Source organism: Elephas maximus, chromosome 21 (genome assembly GCF_024166365.1).
Source record: "Elephas maximus indicus isolate mEleMax1 chromosome 21, mEleMax1 primary haplotype, whole genome shotgun sequence".
Lineage (NCBI taxonomy): Eukaryota > Metazoa > Chordata > Mammalia > Proboscidea > Elephantidae > Elephas > Elephas maximus.
This window is the reverse complement of record NC_064839.1, coordinates 64,952,858-64,965,647: the sequence shown is the minus strand read 5'-3', so window position 1 is coordinate 64,965,647 and position 12,790 is coordinate 64,952,858. Positions and strand designations below refer to the sequence as shown.

At 42.6% G+C, this 12,790-nt stretch overlaps 1 protein-coding gene across 2 annotated transcripts in view; it reads left to right on the top strand.

The window, feature by feature from the left end:
* The window catches only part of SH3RF1 (SH3 domain containing ring finger 1), a 208,915-nt gene that overhangs the window by 176,437 nt on the left and 19,688 nt on the right, over positions 1–12,790 (top strand). For both annotated transcript variants that reach the window (XM_049864825.1, XM_049864826.1), the window contains exons 7-10: positions 3,026–3,177; positions 4,343–4,513; positions 7,081–7,340; positions 8,201–8,562. In XM_049864825.1, the coding sequence (XP_049720782.1) occupies positions 3,026–3,177; positions 4,343–4,513; positions 7,081–7,340; positions 8,201–8,562 (945 nt within the window). The remainder of the gene's footprint in view (positions 1–3,025; positions 3,178–4,342; positions 4,514–7,080; positions 7,341–8,200; positions 8,563–12,790) is intronic.

Here is a 12,790-nt window from a genome sequence, read left to right as displayed (position 1 = left end):
CCCTGTCATTTTACCAACCGCACAGGGCCGAGCAGCATCTAGAAATCTGATTTGAATCAGGCTTTCTCTCGTGGTCTTTTCCCTTGTGCTTTTATACACACAAGTACACACGCACACGCAAATGCACATAGACATACTTCCCAAAAGATCCTTAACCCTGCATTTGGGAAAAATCCGCCCAGTTTTTTTAAGACCAGGAACCTTGGTAGTGCAGTGATTAAGAGCTATGGTGAGCTATGGCTGCTAACCAAGAAGTCAGCAATTCGAATCCACCAGGTGCTCCTTGGAAACCCTATGGGGCAGTTCTTTTCTGTCCTGCAGGGTCGCGATGAGTCGAAATCGGCTCGATGGGAACGGGTTTGGTTTTTGATTTTTGGTATGCTTCAGTCAGAGGAGCCCTGGAGGTGTGATGGCCTGGGCTGCTAACTGAAAGGTTGGTGGTTCGAACCCACCCACCAGCTCTGTGGGAGAAAGACAGGGCAATCTGCTAGAAAACCCTGTGGGGCAGTTCTACTCTCGAGTGGGGTTGCTGTGAGTTAGAACCAACTCGGCAGTACATAGCAACATCAACAACAACATGCTTCGATCAGAAAAAAGACAACTATATTTTGTCTCAGGCACAACCTTTGGGATCTTTCAGAATATCCTTGCCACATTGCAAATGCCTACTAATTGTTACTCTTTGCAAAAATAATGTACATGGAACATTTGCTGTCTTTTTGAATTATAAGGGGTGACCTTTCTTTACACACAGAAAGGTCATTTCCTTTTTCTTCTTCGAGGCAACTAAGTACTCCTTCTGTTCTAATAAAAAAAAAAATTTTTTTTTTTGTTCTAATAAAGCTAAGATATAATACAAACAAACAAAAAACCAAACCTGTTGCCATCGAGTGCATTCCAACTCACAGTGACCCTATAGGACAGAGTAGAATTGCCCCATAGGGTTTCCAAGGAGCGCCTAGTGGATTCGAACTGCCTGCCTCTTGGTTAGCAGCTGTAGCTCTTAACCACTACCCCACCAGGGTTTCCAAGATATAATTGGCAGTTTTAATATCCTTTCCTCTTGAAAACCAAATTTTGCTTTGAGTGTGAAATGGGGCTTTTTGATTCTGTGCCTTGAATTCTATTTTCAGTCCTTCCTAGCTGTGATTATTGTCAGGCTCATTTCTGCCCTCCTTGTTGTACACTGGAAACCCTGGTGGCATACTGGGTAAGGGCTACGGCTGTTAACCAAAAGGCTGGCAGTTCGAATCCACCAGTTGCTCCTTGGAAACTCCGTGGGGCAGTTCTACTCTGTCCTGTTGTGTTGCTACGCGTCAAAGTTGACTCGACAGCAATGGGTTTGGTGGTTTGGTTTTTCTTGTACACTTATTTATGCTCTTCCTTTCCCCAAGCCATGCCGTTTTGAGATTTGAGCTTTTAGAAAGATTTCAATCAAGATCAGCTAAGTGGTAATTTTACAGTATCTCTGTGTGTCCCTGTATGTACAGCGTAGACTTGTTTTCTTACCTGTCAAGCCACTGATGTATTACAACCCATAAACCACCCAGGCCACACTTGCTGACTGCGGGTACCCAGGTGATCTTTATTTCCCTCTACTTTGCCACCAAAAGGAGGCCAAATAGAATGCATGCTTGACCTTCTCCTAGTTAAAGGTTTTGGTGCCATCGAGTCAATTCTGACTCATAGCGGTCCCTGCAAATTCTAGAGCTGAAGCGAATCCTAATGCTGTCATGTTCTGTATGGAGGCCGTGGCCGACTTTTTCATGAAGGTTCTCACTTTTGGAACTGACCTCTGCCTTGTCCACGTTAGCACTTTGTAAGCAGCTTTGCACCTGATTTATTTCTTCGCCAAATGTCCTGCCACAACTTCAGCGGCAAACTCCTTACTGAAAGCCACTTTAGCAAAAATTAAAAAAACGTGTGAAACAGTTGCAACATATATTTAGAAATTTGAATTTTTTTTCCCACTCAGTTTATTATGTTTCTAGAGCTATGTGCATTAACAGGCAGACGAAGTAAATGTTTGATGAGGTGCATATTTTTATTCCAAAAAATAGAAATGACTCTTATGAACTATATTTAGAAATCACTGGATTTTTCTTGTTAATACGCTGATGTGTCGAGCCTATTTATGCTTTCCTTGTTCATTCTCCTTAGTTCTCTTTGGATTCAGTGTTTACATCTCGTGGCTTAAGGGTTTTGGGAGGGCAAGGTAGGGGGCTTGGGCAGTCTTTGTGCGCCTGTTTTCCCAGGAGTTTCAGTATCAGACCCTCAAGAGTTATCTGGGGTTTATCGATCAGAAGGTAACAATTGCTCCATGGATTTTCAAAAGACATGGAATCCTGTAGGCAGAACCCCATTAGGCTAGGCCCATAAAGAAACCAGCAGCTTTTCACTGGTGTACTTGTTAAAGATTACCAGCCTTGATAGGACTAAATTTCAAAAGCTGGCGAAGTGAAGAAAAGAATATGCAAAAGTAGTAACAATAGCCCGGTGACTGTGGCTTGCTATTGTTTGGTCTTTTTGGAGACCAGGCATCAAAGGACATTTTCTTCTGAAGGAATGATTTGAGATCCACTGCAGCTAGCTTGTTTTGGGTTGCGTTTAAGTCTCAGGTTACAGAAATGATCACAAATTAATTCCTAGCAAGCGGTGTGACATGCTAGCTGCCCCTTGGAAAGACATTGGAATTCTTGTTCAAGTCTGTCCTTCAAAGTGCTAGTAATCTTAAAATTACATGCAACTGTTTCATTTTTCTCTATTCCTCCTCCCAAGGGTGATTACTTACCTGCTTGTCGGAAAGGTGGCTATGGCTGTAAGGTTTTAAAGTAGAACAAGAGATGAATAAAAAAGGGAGCTTTCGTAGGAGGTAGCCTGCTGGTTCTGCTCTGTGGGAATTCCACTGAAGTCGTTTTCCATGGATTTCTGGTTCCTTTTCCCTCTCACCTTAAAGAGAAGATATAAATAAACCTTTTTGTTCCTTTTTACCGCCTCTTTATTTCTTTATTTCTTCCTATTCCAGACCATGAACCCGCCTCTCCCCCCACCGCCTCTCCTGGCTGCTGCTGTGGCCTCCACACCGCCAGGAGCTGCCGCATCCGGAATGGGACCGAGACCCGCTGCAGGGTCCACTGACCAGATTGCACATTTACGGCCCCAGACTCGCCCCAGTGTGTAAGTGAGGGAGTCGTTTATGACTGCTCAAGAGTTCCTTTAAAACTCAGCCCAAGCACCAGAGGTCGAGAAACACCTTTCTGATCAGAGCTGGTGACAGGCTTATGGCCCGCCAAGTGGTTTGTGTTCTGCAAACTTCCACCCAGCCATGCATATAATTAGGAAACGGCTGAAACAAAATGGGTTTAATACATGAGCTTGCTAGGCAGCCATCCTGCTGAGCAAAGGCCTTTCATAGTGTAGGGAAGCAGAGCTGTGTGCTTCCCCACAATATTGTATGTGTTTAGAACTGCCTCTTTGTCCAGCTACTGTTCGAGCTTTTCACCTTCATTGTCATTCCCTATATTAGAATACTTAAGAATAGGAAGGTATTGCACACAAATCAGATCTAGTTGGAGTACGCACGTGGAAAGCTCTAAGTCCCTAGCAATTAGTATCCAGAAAAATTGAATTATCTTGTTCAGAGTTTACTAATGGCAGAAAATACAGCTGAATTTTTGTGGGTCCTTCATTGTGTGGGTTTATACCTTGAACTGCTCAGAGCAGCAACTGGTAGAAACTTTAGGTGAGTGTTGCCTGCCAGGTTTCCACATGTACTTGGGTATTTTGGGGTGGTTTTGCACTCTCCATGATCTAGACCCTCTTTTCCTTTGACTTCTTCAAATTCAGTATCTTTCCTGGTCGAGCACACAAAGTAGGGGTAGCCCAAGCCTCTAGGTTTGGTGCGTGTGTGGAAGACAGCTTGCTGTGCTTCCCAGTGGGATTTTATACCATATGTCCTCATTTGGGGCTACTTCCCAAGCCTAACAAGTGCCATTTGAAGAGCCCAGTTTTCCCAGTGGGTATCTAATCTCCAGGAGCAAGTTAGGCACTCTCAGAAGCTGTATTAATTCTTCCACACCACTTGAATACCATTTGGTGGGCTAGTCACTTTGACACTGGGAGGACCAGGCCCAGCAGTTCTTAATCACAAAGCATTCTGCTTTTAAATGTAGCCTGCCAAAACCTTCAATGGAGAATCACCAATGCTATTTACAGGTTAAAGGGTTATACTTTCTGTCTACATTTGTAGGAAATAGGAAGACTTTGGACCAAGGAAAATTTTCGAGCATCTTGGGGTTTGTCTGTTGCTCAGCCTGAAATCAGATATTCTTTTCTCTTCTAGATATGTCGCTATATATCCTTACACTCCCCGGAAAGAGGATGAACTGGAGCTGAGAAAAGGGGAGATGTTTTTAGTATTTGAACGCTGCCAGGATGGCTGGTTCAAAGGGACATCAATGCATACCAGCAAGATTGGGGTTTTCCCTGGCAATTATGTGGCACCAGTCACAAGGTATGGTTTTGAATAAATGGTTTACTAAACTCCGAACAGAGAAGCTTTGTTCTTTTCCATGGTTTTCAGCCTGTCCAGATTCCGTCTCACATTATAATTGCCTCTGTTACATATCCACAGGTTTTTAAGTCCATATTTCTGTCTGCTAAAATCACTTCTAACTCTAAAATTTTTAGCTGACTTTTCACATGGATATATGTGAAATTGTAGATTTCCATCAACAAATATAGTAGGTTTTAAGTTATTTGCTTTAATTTGTATGTGACTCAACTACAACATCTTTTGGGCAGAAAATAAAGAGCATAGTGTTTAATATAAACAAAAGCTATATTATTAGAACTTATATGTGTATGTAGTGCTTACTACATACTGTGGAGGCAGATTTCCAAATGCATTGCACATATTAACTCTTAGTCTTAAATGACTTATGGATATAGGTGCTATTTTTAGTAGATGGGGAAGTTGAGGCACAGAGAGAGCTTGCCTGAGAAGTGTTCAAACGCATGTGATCTGGCTATATAGTATAGCTTGCAATTAATTTCTAGGGTCCTGGTAATTTCTAGAATATGATCAGAAATAAGATTTCTGCTCAGCTGAGTACGATTTTGCTTCCCGGAGGACACTTGGCAAGTCTGGGAAATGGTTGTCACAATTTGGGGAGGGGAGAAGACTCTACTGGCTTCTAGTGGGTAGAAGCCAGGGATGCTGCTAACATCTTAAAATGCACAGGACAGTCCCCCACAAAAATAATTATTCAGCCCAAAATGTCAGTAGTACTGAGGTTCAGAGCCTTGTTATAGATGGTAAGAGGTAAGAGCTTTAGATACACAAAACTTACTTTATCTAAAGGTAGTCCACCCTCTGGTCACCGAGGAAAGTAGCCTTGGAGACTGAATGAAATGACTTACAATGGCATCAACTTGGAGAGGTCTCTAGTTTTTGACCACTGGGGCACTCAACAAATGGTCCAGGTTTAACTGTGTTAAATCATTCCTCAAACCCCCTGATTTTAAACAACTGGCTTAATGAACTGACATGTTTGTCAGCTGTTGGCCTTGATTTATGGGTTGGCCAGCAGCCTAATCAAATGAAAATCCCTATTGTTGCAGATGGTGACAGAATGTTAGCTTTAATTTGACTTGCAGATTTTTATTCAATATAAACCTACTTTGCTGTCTATGGTAAGTTCTACATTCAGGAACCAGCCCATCCAGAAATTGGCAGTTAGACCTTCCCTGGTGCAAAAAAAAAAAAAAACCCTGAGGGAAATAAACCAAAAAACAACAACAAAAATGAAGTTAATGAAGGAAAACATATTCATAAGATTCAAAAATGAATTATTAAAATTCTCACTGCTTGTTTGCCTCTGGAGAGAGGCGTATTTCCAGTAAATTCTCTGATATTCATCATAGTAAAGAATAAGGATGCTCAGGTTAATTAAGTATTCCATTTAGTAGAAAGTTACTCTATGCCAAATTATAGTTCAAATGATTTGGAATATCAAAAAATATATTTTACAAAACTACACCAAGAATAATTAAACTCAAGCAACGAATATTTGTTTAGCATTTGCTATACACCTATAACTGGGCAAATACTGGAGGAATAGAAAAGAGCCATCTTCACCCTGGTGCTGCCTTCCAGGAACTTATATTTTTACCAAGCCACCAGTATTTCATAAGTAATTTACTAAAAGATAATACACTACATTTTGTAATCAAGGACCAAAGTATAAATGATATGTGGAACATAGAAACAGAAAGAAGAAAGAAACCCACATGAGATAGAGTAGAAATAGAATGTCTTTGGTCTTAGCTGTAGGTAAAACCCAAAAAATCCAAACCCATAGCCATTGAGTTGATTCCAACTCCTGGTGACCCCATGTGTCGTAGAGTAGAACTGAACTCTGTAGGGTTTTCTGGGCTATAGTTTTTATGAAAGCGGATCACCAGGCCTTTTTTCCACGGTGCTGCTGGGTGTGTTTGAATTGCCAACTTTTCAGTTAGTAGCTGAAAGCAAACTCAGGGAGCCTTAGGAAAAGCTATCTTGAAATGATGAGACTTGTGCTGGATCTTGAAATGTAAATGAGATTAACATAGGTCAAGAAAAGCTAGAAAGAAGATTCCAAGAGTGTGTGTATATGTATGTGTGTCTTTGTGTGTAGGACCAAGTAAGCAGAAGTGAAGAAAGCACAAGGGAAGCTCTAGAAATGTGGACTTTATAACAAATCTAATTTCGTCTGTAGGTGAAACAAGAGAATCCAGGGCCTTGAAAGTCAGAGATACTTGGCCTTGGTATGGAAAGCTAAACTCAGTAACTATATTCTTGAGCAGAGTATGACGTGTGATTCTTGGGTGACTCAGAAAACATTTCAAGACCTTTCTGTGCCGCAGTGCCATCATTACTTTGAATTTGCTATTCTTAAACTTCATAAAAATAATTTCATTCATTTTTTTTCAAATGTTCTGTCTCTAACGCTCTGAGTCATTATTTGTCTTGCATTTAATTGTTCTGTCTCCCATTTTGCTGATGAATTGGGCTTTCCGTCTGTATTTCTGTCTTGACAGGGCAGTGACAAATGCTTCCCAAGCTAAAATCCCCATGTCTACTGCTGGCCAGACAAGTCGGGGGGTGACCATGGTCAGTCCTTCCACAGCAGGAGCGCCTACCCAGAAGCTCCAGGGAAACGGTGTGGCCGGGAGTTCCAGTGTCGTCCCCACAGCTGTGGTGTCGGCAGCTCACATCCAGACGAGTCCTCAGGCCAAGGCCTTGCTGCACATGGCTGGGCAGATGACCGTCAACCAGGCGCGCAATGCTGTGAGGACAGGTGAGGAGGATAGCGGGCTGGAACGTGTCAGGAGAAGGGCTTGCCTGCCTGCTATCCCATCTTCCGTGACAGATGTTTAGGAAAGCAGATGTAACATTAAAATGACGAATAACATTAGGAAATAGAAGCTGACAGTCTACTCAGCGGCACTTCATACAGTTTATCTGGGCTAATACCGCCCTGCTCGTTAACTCAAGCCAGATCTACGGATCAGAAGCCTGAAAGAAATTAGGCTGGTCCAAAGAATGTCAATAGTACTTGAGGATGTGACCTCTGGAATTGAGATCATACGATCTCAAATCTTACCACTATTAGCTGCGTGGGTACTGTGTGATACTGTGCTAACCAGGGCACTGACTATTATTGATGAACTTAGTCACAAGGCTATTTTCAACCCAGTGGGAGCTTAAACACATATCCAATGTCTTAGATAACAATTGTGAGACACACTAAAGGCTTATGAATTCTATCAGAAAAAAAAAAGAAGGAAAATAGCTAATAAAAAAAGGAGAACATAAAGAGAACTGAGGCGGACCTGGTTTGACACGGTTAGGTACCATCAGAAACGGGCAGTGTCTCCAATGCTGTAGAAAGTCTTTTTCCCTGCCTCAAGGGCCTCAGGCATATAGCTGAGCTCCCAGGCACTCAACAGACTCAGGGTCGAATCTGGAAGGAGAATAGTATCTAGGGACCCAGCTGAGATTAAGTGCTTTTAAACCACCATACATCCATTTTTTATTGTAATAAATGCAATAGCAGCCTTTTATGATGAGCTGATGCCATGCAGTGACTCAGGTATTGGTGAGTAGCATTTATTAGAAAATTGAATTTTGCTCTCTGCCCCTCCTGCCGTCTCCTAGTTGCAGCACACAACCAAGAACGTCCTACAGCAGCTGTGACGCCCATCCAGGTGCAGAACGCTACCTGCCTGGGCCCCGCATCTGTGGGCCTGCCCCACCATCCCTTGGCCTCCCAGCAACTTCAGCCTTCAATGGCAGGCCCCAGTGCCCATGTTGCTGCCGTCAGTATCAGCCGAGCCAGTGTGCCCCTGGCCTGTGCCGCAGCTGCTTCACTGACCTCCCCAGGCATCACCACTGCTTCTCTGGAGGCCGAGCCCAGTGGCAGGACAGTGACCATTCTCCCTGGACTTCCCACATCTCCTGACAGTGTTTCATCAGCTTGTGGGAACAGCTCAGCCATGAAACCAGACAAGGATAGTAAGGTAAGACCAACTTTCTGTTTCTCCCTTTGTCTTGTGTATCACGTTGTTGTTAGCTTCCCTTGAGCTGGTCCCCAACTAATGGCGACCCCGTGCACAGTGGAATGAAACACTGCACCATCCCCATGATCAGTTGCGGATCTGACCTTTGTGATCCATACAGTTTCACTGGCAGATTTTCAGAAGTAGATTGCCAGGCCTTTCTTCCTAGCCTGTCTTAGTCTGGAAGCCCCATTGAAACCTGTTCAGCACATAGCAACACGCAAGCCTCCACTGACAGACGGGTGCACTGGAGTGTTCTACCACTGGACCACGAGTGCTTGCCCATAGCTCATCCTGTGTCATAGTTTTGCTAATGAAAACTCATTGTTCAACAGTCCTTTAAGTGCCTTCCAGGCAGGTCACTGTCAGGTTCTGGGAATGTGACCGGGAGCCGGGGCGGGGGGAGTAAACTCAGGTACCACCCCTAGCCTCTTCCCCAGCTCTCAGTTTAAATACCCATGGGTTGCCAGGCCTCTGTTGGATGGTAGGAGAAACCACAATGAGAAATAGTCACTTCCCCTCAGGCAGACTGTAATCTGGTGGAGGAATTTTTTTTCTCCCTTAGTTACTCATTCTTTCATCATTTTGCTGTTCTTAATTCTTTCTGTTCAGTCAGTTTTATTTCTTGTTAGCAGTTCTGTAAAAAAAAAAACTTAATCTATGAGGAGTTGAAACTGTTGAACAAAAGTGTTATTTATGGATGTGATCACATTTGATTATAATGAGCATGGATTCTTGAGAGAAAGTTATTCTCTTGATTTGAAATAAAGGGAAAAATTATTTTCTAAATCCAGATATTTAAAAAAAAAAATTCTCATTCGGGGCTAAATTTCGAAGAAAATATAAAGGGAATACTGTTTGAAAGACTAACTTGTGGTTGAGTTTGGGGGTAGGTCGTGAGAGACAATGAAAATTGATAGTGATTAACTGTGAGTAGAAATGGAAGAGATGATAATAAGGCCTGGATAAACCCAGAACCTGTTGCCATCGAGTGGATTCCAACTCATAGTGACCCGATAGGACAGAGTAGAGCTGTCTCATAGGGTTTCCAAGGAGTGGCTGGTGGATTCGAACTGCCGACTTTTTGGTTAGCAGCCAAATGTTTAACCACTACTCCAGCATGGCTCCAAGGTCTGGATACCTGTATTACAATCATGACTTTGTCACAGCATTTCATTCATTTCTCTTACAGCTATAGCCCAGTTCTGGAAAGCTCTAGGTAATCATAAACTCTTAGCCACCTGGTTGAGTGGTAATGTATGTGGCTCTATTTAAACAGCTAGGTAAGCCTGTAAACAGGAGTTTATAAGGAAATAAACTTTACAGGCTAATAAAAAGTTAATATTTAATTGCTGGGGTAACATGAGAGTTTTTGAAAAAGATTAGTATCTGTTCAGTGTTTATAATTAACTGCATTAAGCTGGTACCCAAGTTGACATTTTCAACTTGGCTAATATCTTTAAAAGAATGATTTTTATAGTGTAGATTTTAAAATTTGGGGACAGTGTATCTCAGGGCCTTTTGTTACTGATGAGAACAGGGACTCTTCAGTCCCTGCCTTCCTCCCAGTGCAGAATCTGTTCAATCTCTGAGACAAAATAATGCCCTGTCCCCAAATTTATCCATCCCCTAGTCCTTGGAGGCTGTGAGTATATTACCTTCCAGAGCAAAGGAGGAGGCCTGATGGTGCAGTGGTTAAGCACTCCACTGCAGTTCAAACCCACCAGCCACTCCTCAAGAGAAAGATGTGGCAGTCTGCTTGTGTAAAGGTTTACAGCCTTAGAAACCCTATAGGGCAGTTCTACTCTGTCCTGTAGGGTCACTATGAGTAGAAATCAACTCAACAGCAGTGGGTCCATAGCAAAAGGGACTTCGCAGATTTGATTAAGTTAAGGATCTTGAGATGGGAAAATTATCCTGGATTATCTGGGTGAGCCCAAGGTAATCACAAGGGTCTTCATAAAAGAAAGATGGGTTAGACTCAGAGAAGGAGATGTGATGTAGGAAGCAGAGCTTGGAGTGAGGCAAGGCAGGGGCCACGAGCCAAGGAATGCTGGCGGTCTCTAGAAGCTAGAAGAGGCAAGGAAATCGATTCTCCCCAAGATCCTTCAGAAGGAACGCAGCCCTGCCAGTACCTTTTAGGACTTGATTTTACCACTAAGTTTGTGCTAATTTGTTACAGCAGTGATAGGAAACTAATATGAGACCTTAAGGGTCATCTCATTGAATACTCATCCCTGACAAATGTCCACTGGCCTCTGCTTGGACATCTCATTGACCCCGAGTGCCATAGCTTCGGGTCATCCTATACCATCTTCAGAGAGCTCTAACTCTGGAAGTTTATTAAGCACATATCTGTCTGTACCTTCCGACCTTGTTTTGGGGGACCACATAGAAAATGTCATTCAGTGTTCTATGTCATGCCTCTTGAAGTATTTATAGGGTTGTCCCCTTGCATATTGTTTTTTAAGCCTGCACACTTGGTTTTTTAAATTTTTAACCTACTCCTCTTGTCACAGATTTTAAATTTTCCTTTTCTAAAGCTACTACCTCATTTAATGTTCCAAGTCCACTAAGGAGACGTTTCCTGGTTGATATAAATGCAGCGATTCCATGATTGTCGTCACTCAGACAGTCATGAATCCTCATGTCTAGACTGTCACTTGGCCCACGTTTCTCTATCACATCCACAAGGTATCAGGAGGAACTTGTCAGATGCCATATTGAAACATCTTCCACACCCTCCCATCCAAATACTTCCTTCAATTACCCCATTATTTCTGCTATTATTTATTCTTAGCAGGCTTCTCCTGGAGGAGCTCCTGCTCAGTATCTCATTCTCTTTCCTAAGTGCTCATAAAATTTTCGTTTAGCACTCTCCCTAGAGCCTCTGTTTAGAATTTTCCAGACAGCCTGCAAAGTTCATTGCTGTCTTCTTTTTGAAAATCGGGTACATGTGCCTTGTTTGGCCTTGAGTGAACCTTGACCCCACATTCATCAGGATCTCTCAAAGGTTTTTGATTGCATTAAAAATTAATAAATTGTTGAGGTGAAATTCATAAAATTAACCATTTTAAAGTGAATAATTCAGTGGCATTTACAATCTATGCAACCACCACTTCTAATTCCAAAACGTTCCCTTCTACTGATTATGTTTTGACCGTTAATTCGCTCTGGACCCTGGAGTGAGACAAGCCTGTTGAGAGTAGTCATTTGGTCCCTAAATTTCAGTCCCTTGACCATTTCCCTCTCCTTAAGGTTTGTTCTTCCCTTCCAGTCTGAAGATTATTCTCACCTTTCTTCTTATTGGCTGTGAACCACCATCCACCCCAAACAGCAGGTCTATGCCTTTCTTGTTCTTCTTATTTCAAACATAACTTTAAAACAGCCTTTTTTTGGTCTTTAGCATTTTTGCAAGTTTAAGCTCATTCCGATCTTTAGCCTTCTTGAACTGCTGTGGCCCGTGTTACGTTCTTTGTTATGGGCCCTTCTCATGATCTTTTTTGTACCTGCCCTTTAAAAATTTGAGCCCATTAGGCTGCTCCCTGGGGGATCACATCAGTGCCTTGAGATGCCTCCAAGTTTTCATCTCCTGGAATAATTTGCAATTGTATGGTTAGAATTTCATGTTTGAAAGCCCTCCCATTCCTCTTGAAGCATCTTTGCTTTTGAGTTTCACGTCATGCATATATTTTCTTTGAACTTTTAAAATCAGTCCTTTTAAACATTCAAGTTCAAATCTGACTACAGTCAACTTCTCTTTGAATGCTTTCTTCCAAGTTCACAGTGTTCCTGATTTACCAGCCAGACCTCTCCATCCCTTGTCTGGTCTCTCCTTTCCCCGAGCTCAGCTTTCTGTGAGGTGAAATTATCAGCCAGTCAAGGGAAAATGTATCAGAGATTCTAGTTTTAAGCTGAGACTTCCAGCAAATACCTAGGTAGTTGACAACGCCCTGATTATTTCTGTCTTCCCCCCCACTTTTGTGATCAGCATCATTCATTTGCCATAACTTACCAGGCGGTGCATGGCCTATCTCCCAATGGTACCGTGTCTATTGCCCTGGTGTTCCACGCAGGATTATGACTTTTCAATGCACACCCAGGATTCCTGCGCCTCCTCTCTTACCTGGGCTATTCCTTTTGAACAATATTTTAGTTGAAAGTCCTGTCTCACAAAGTCCCAGGGGTT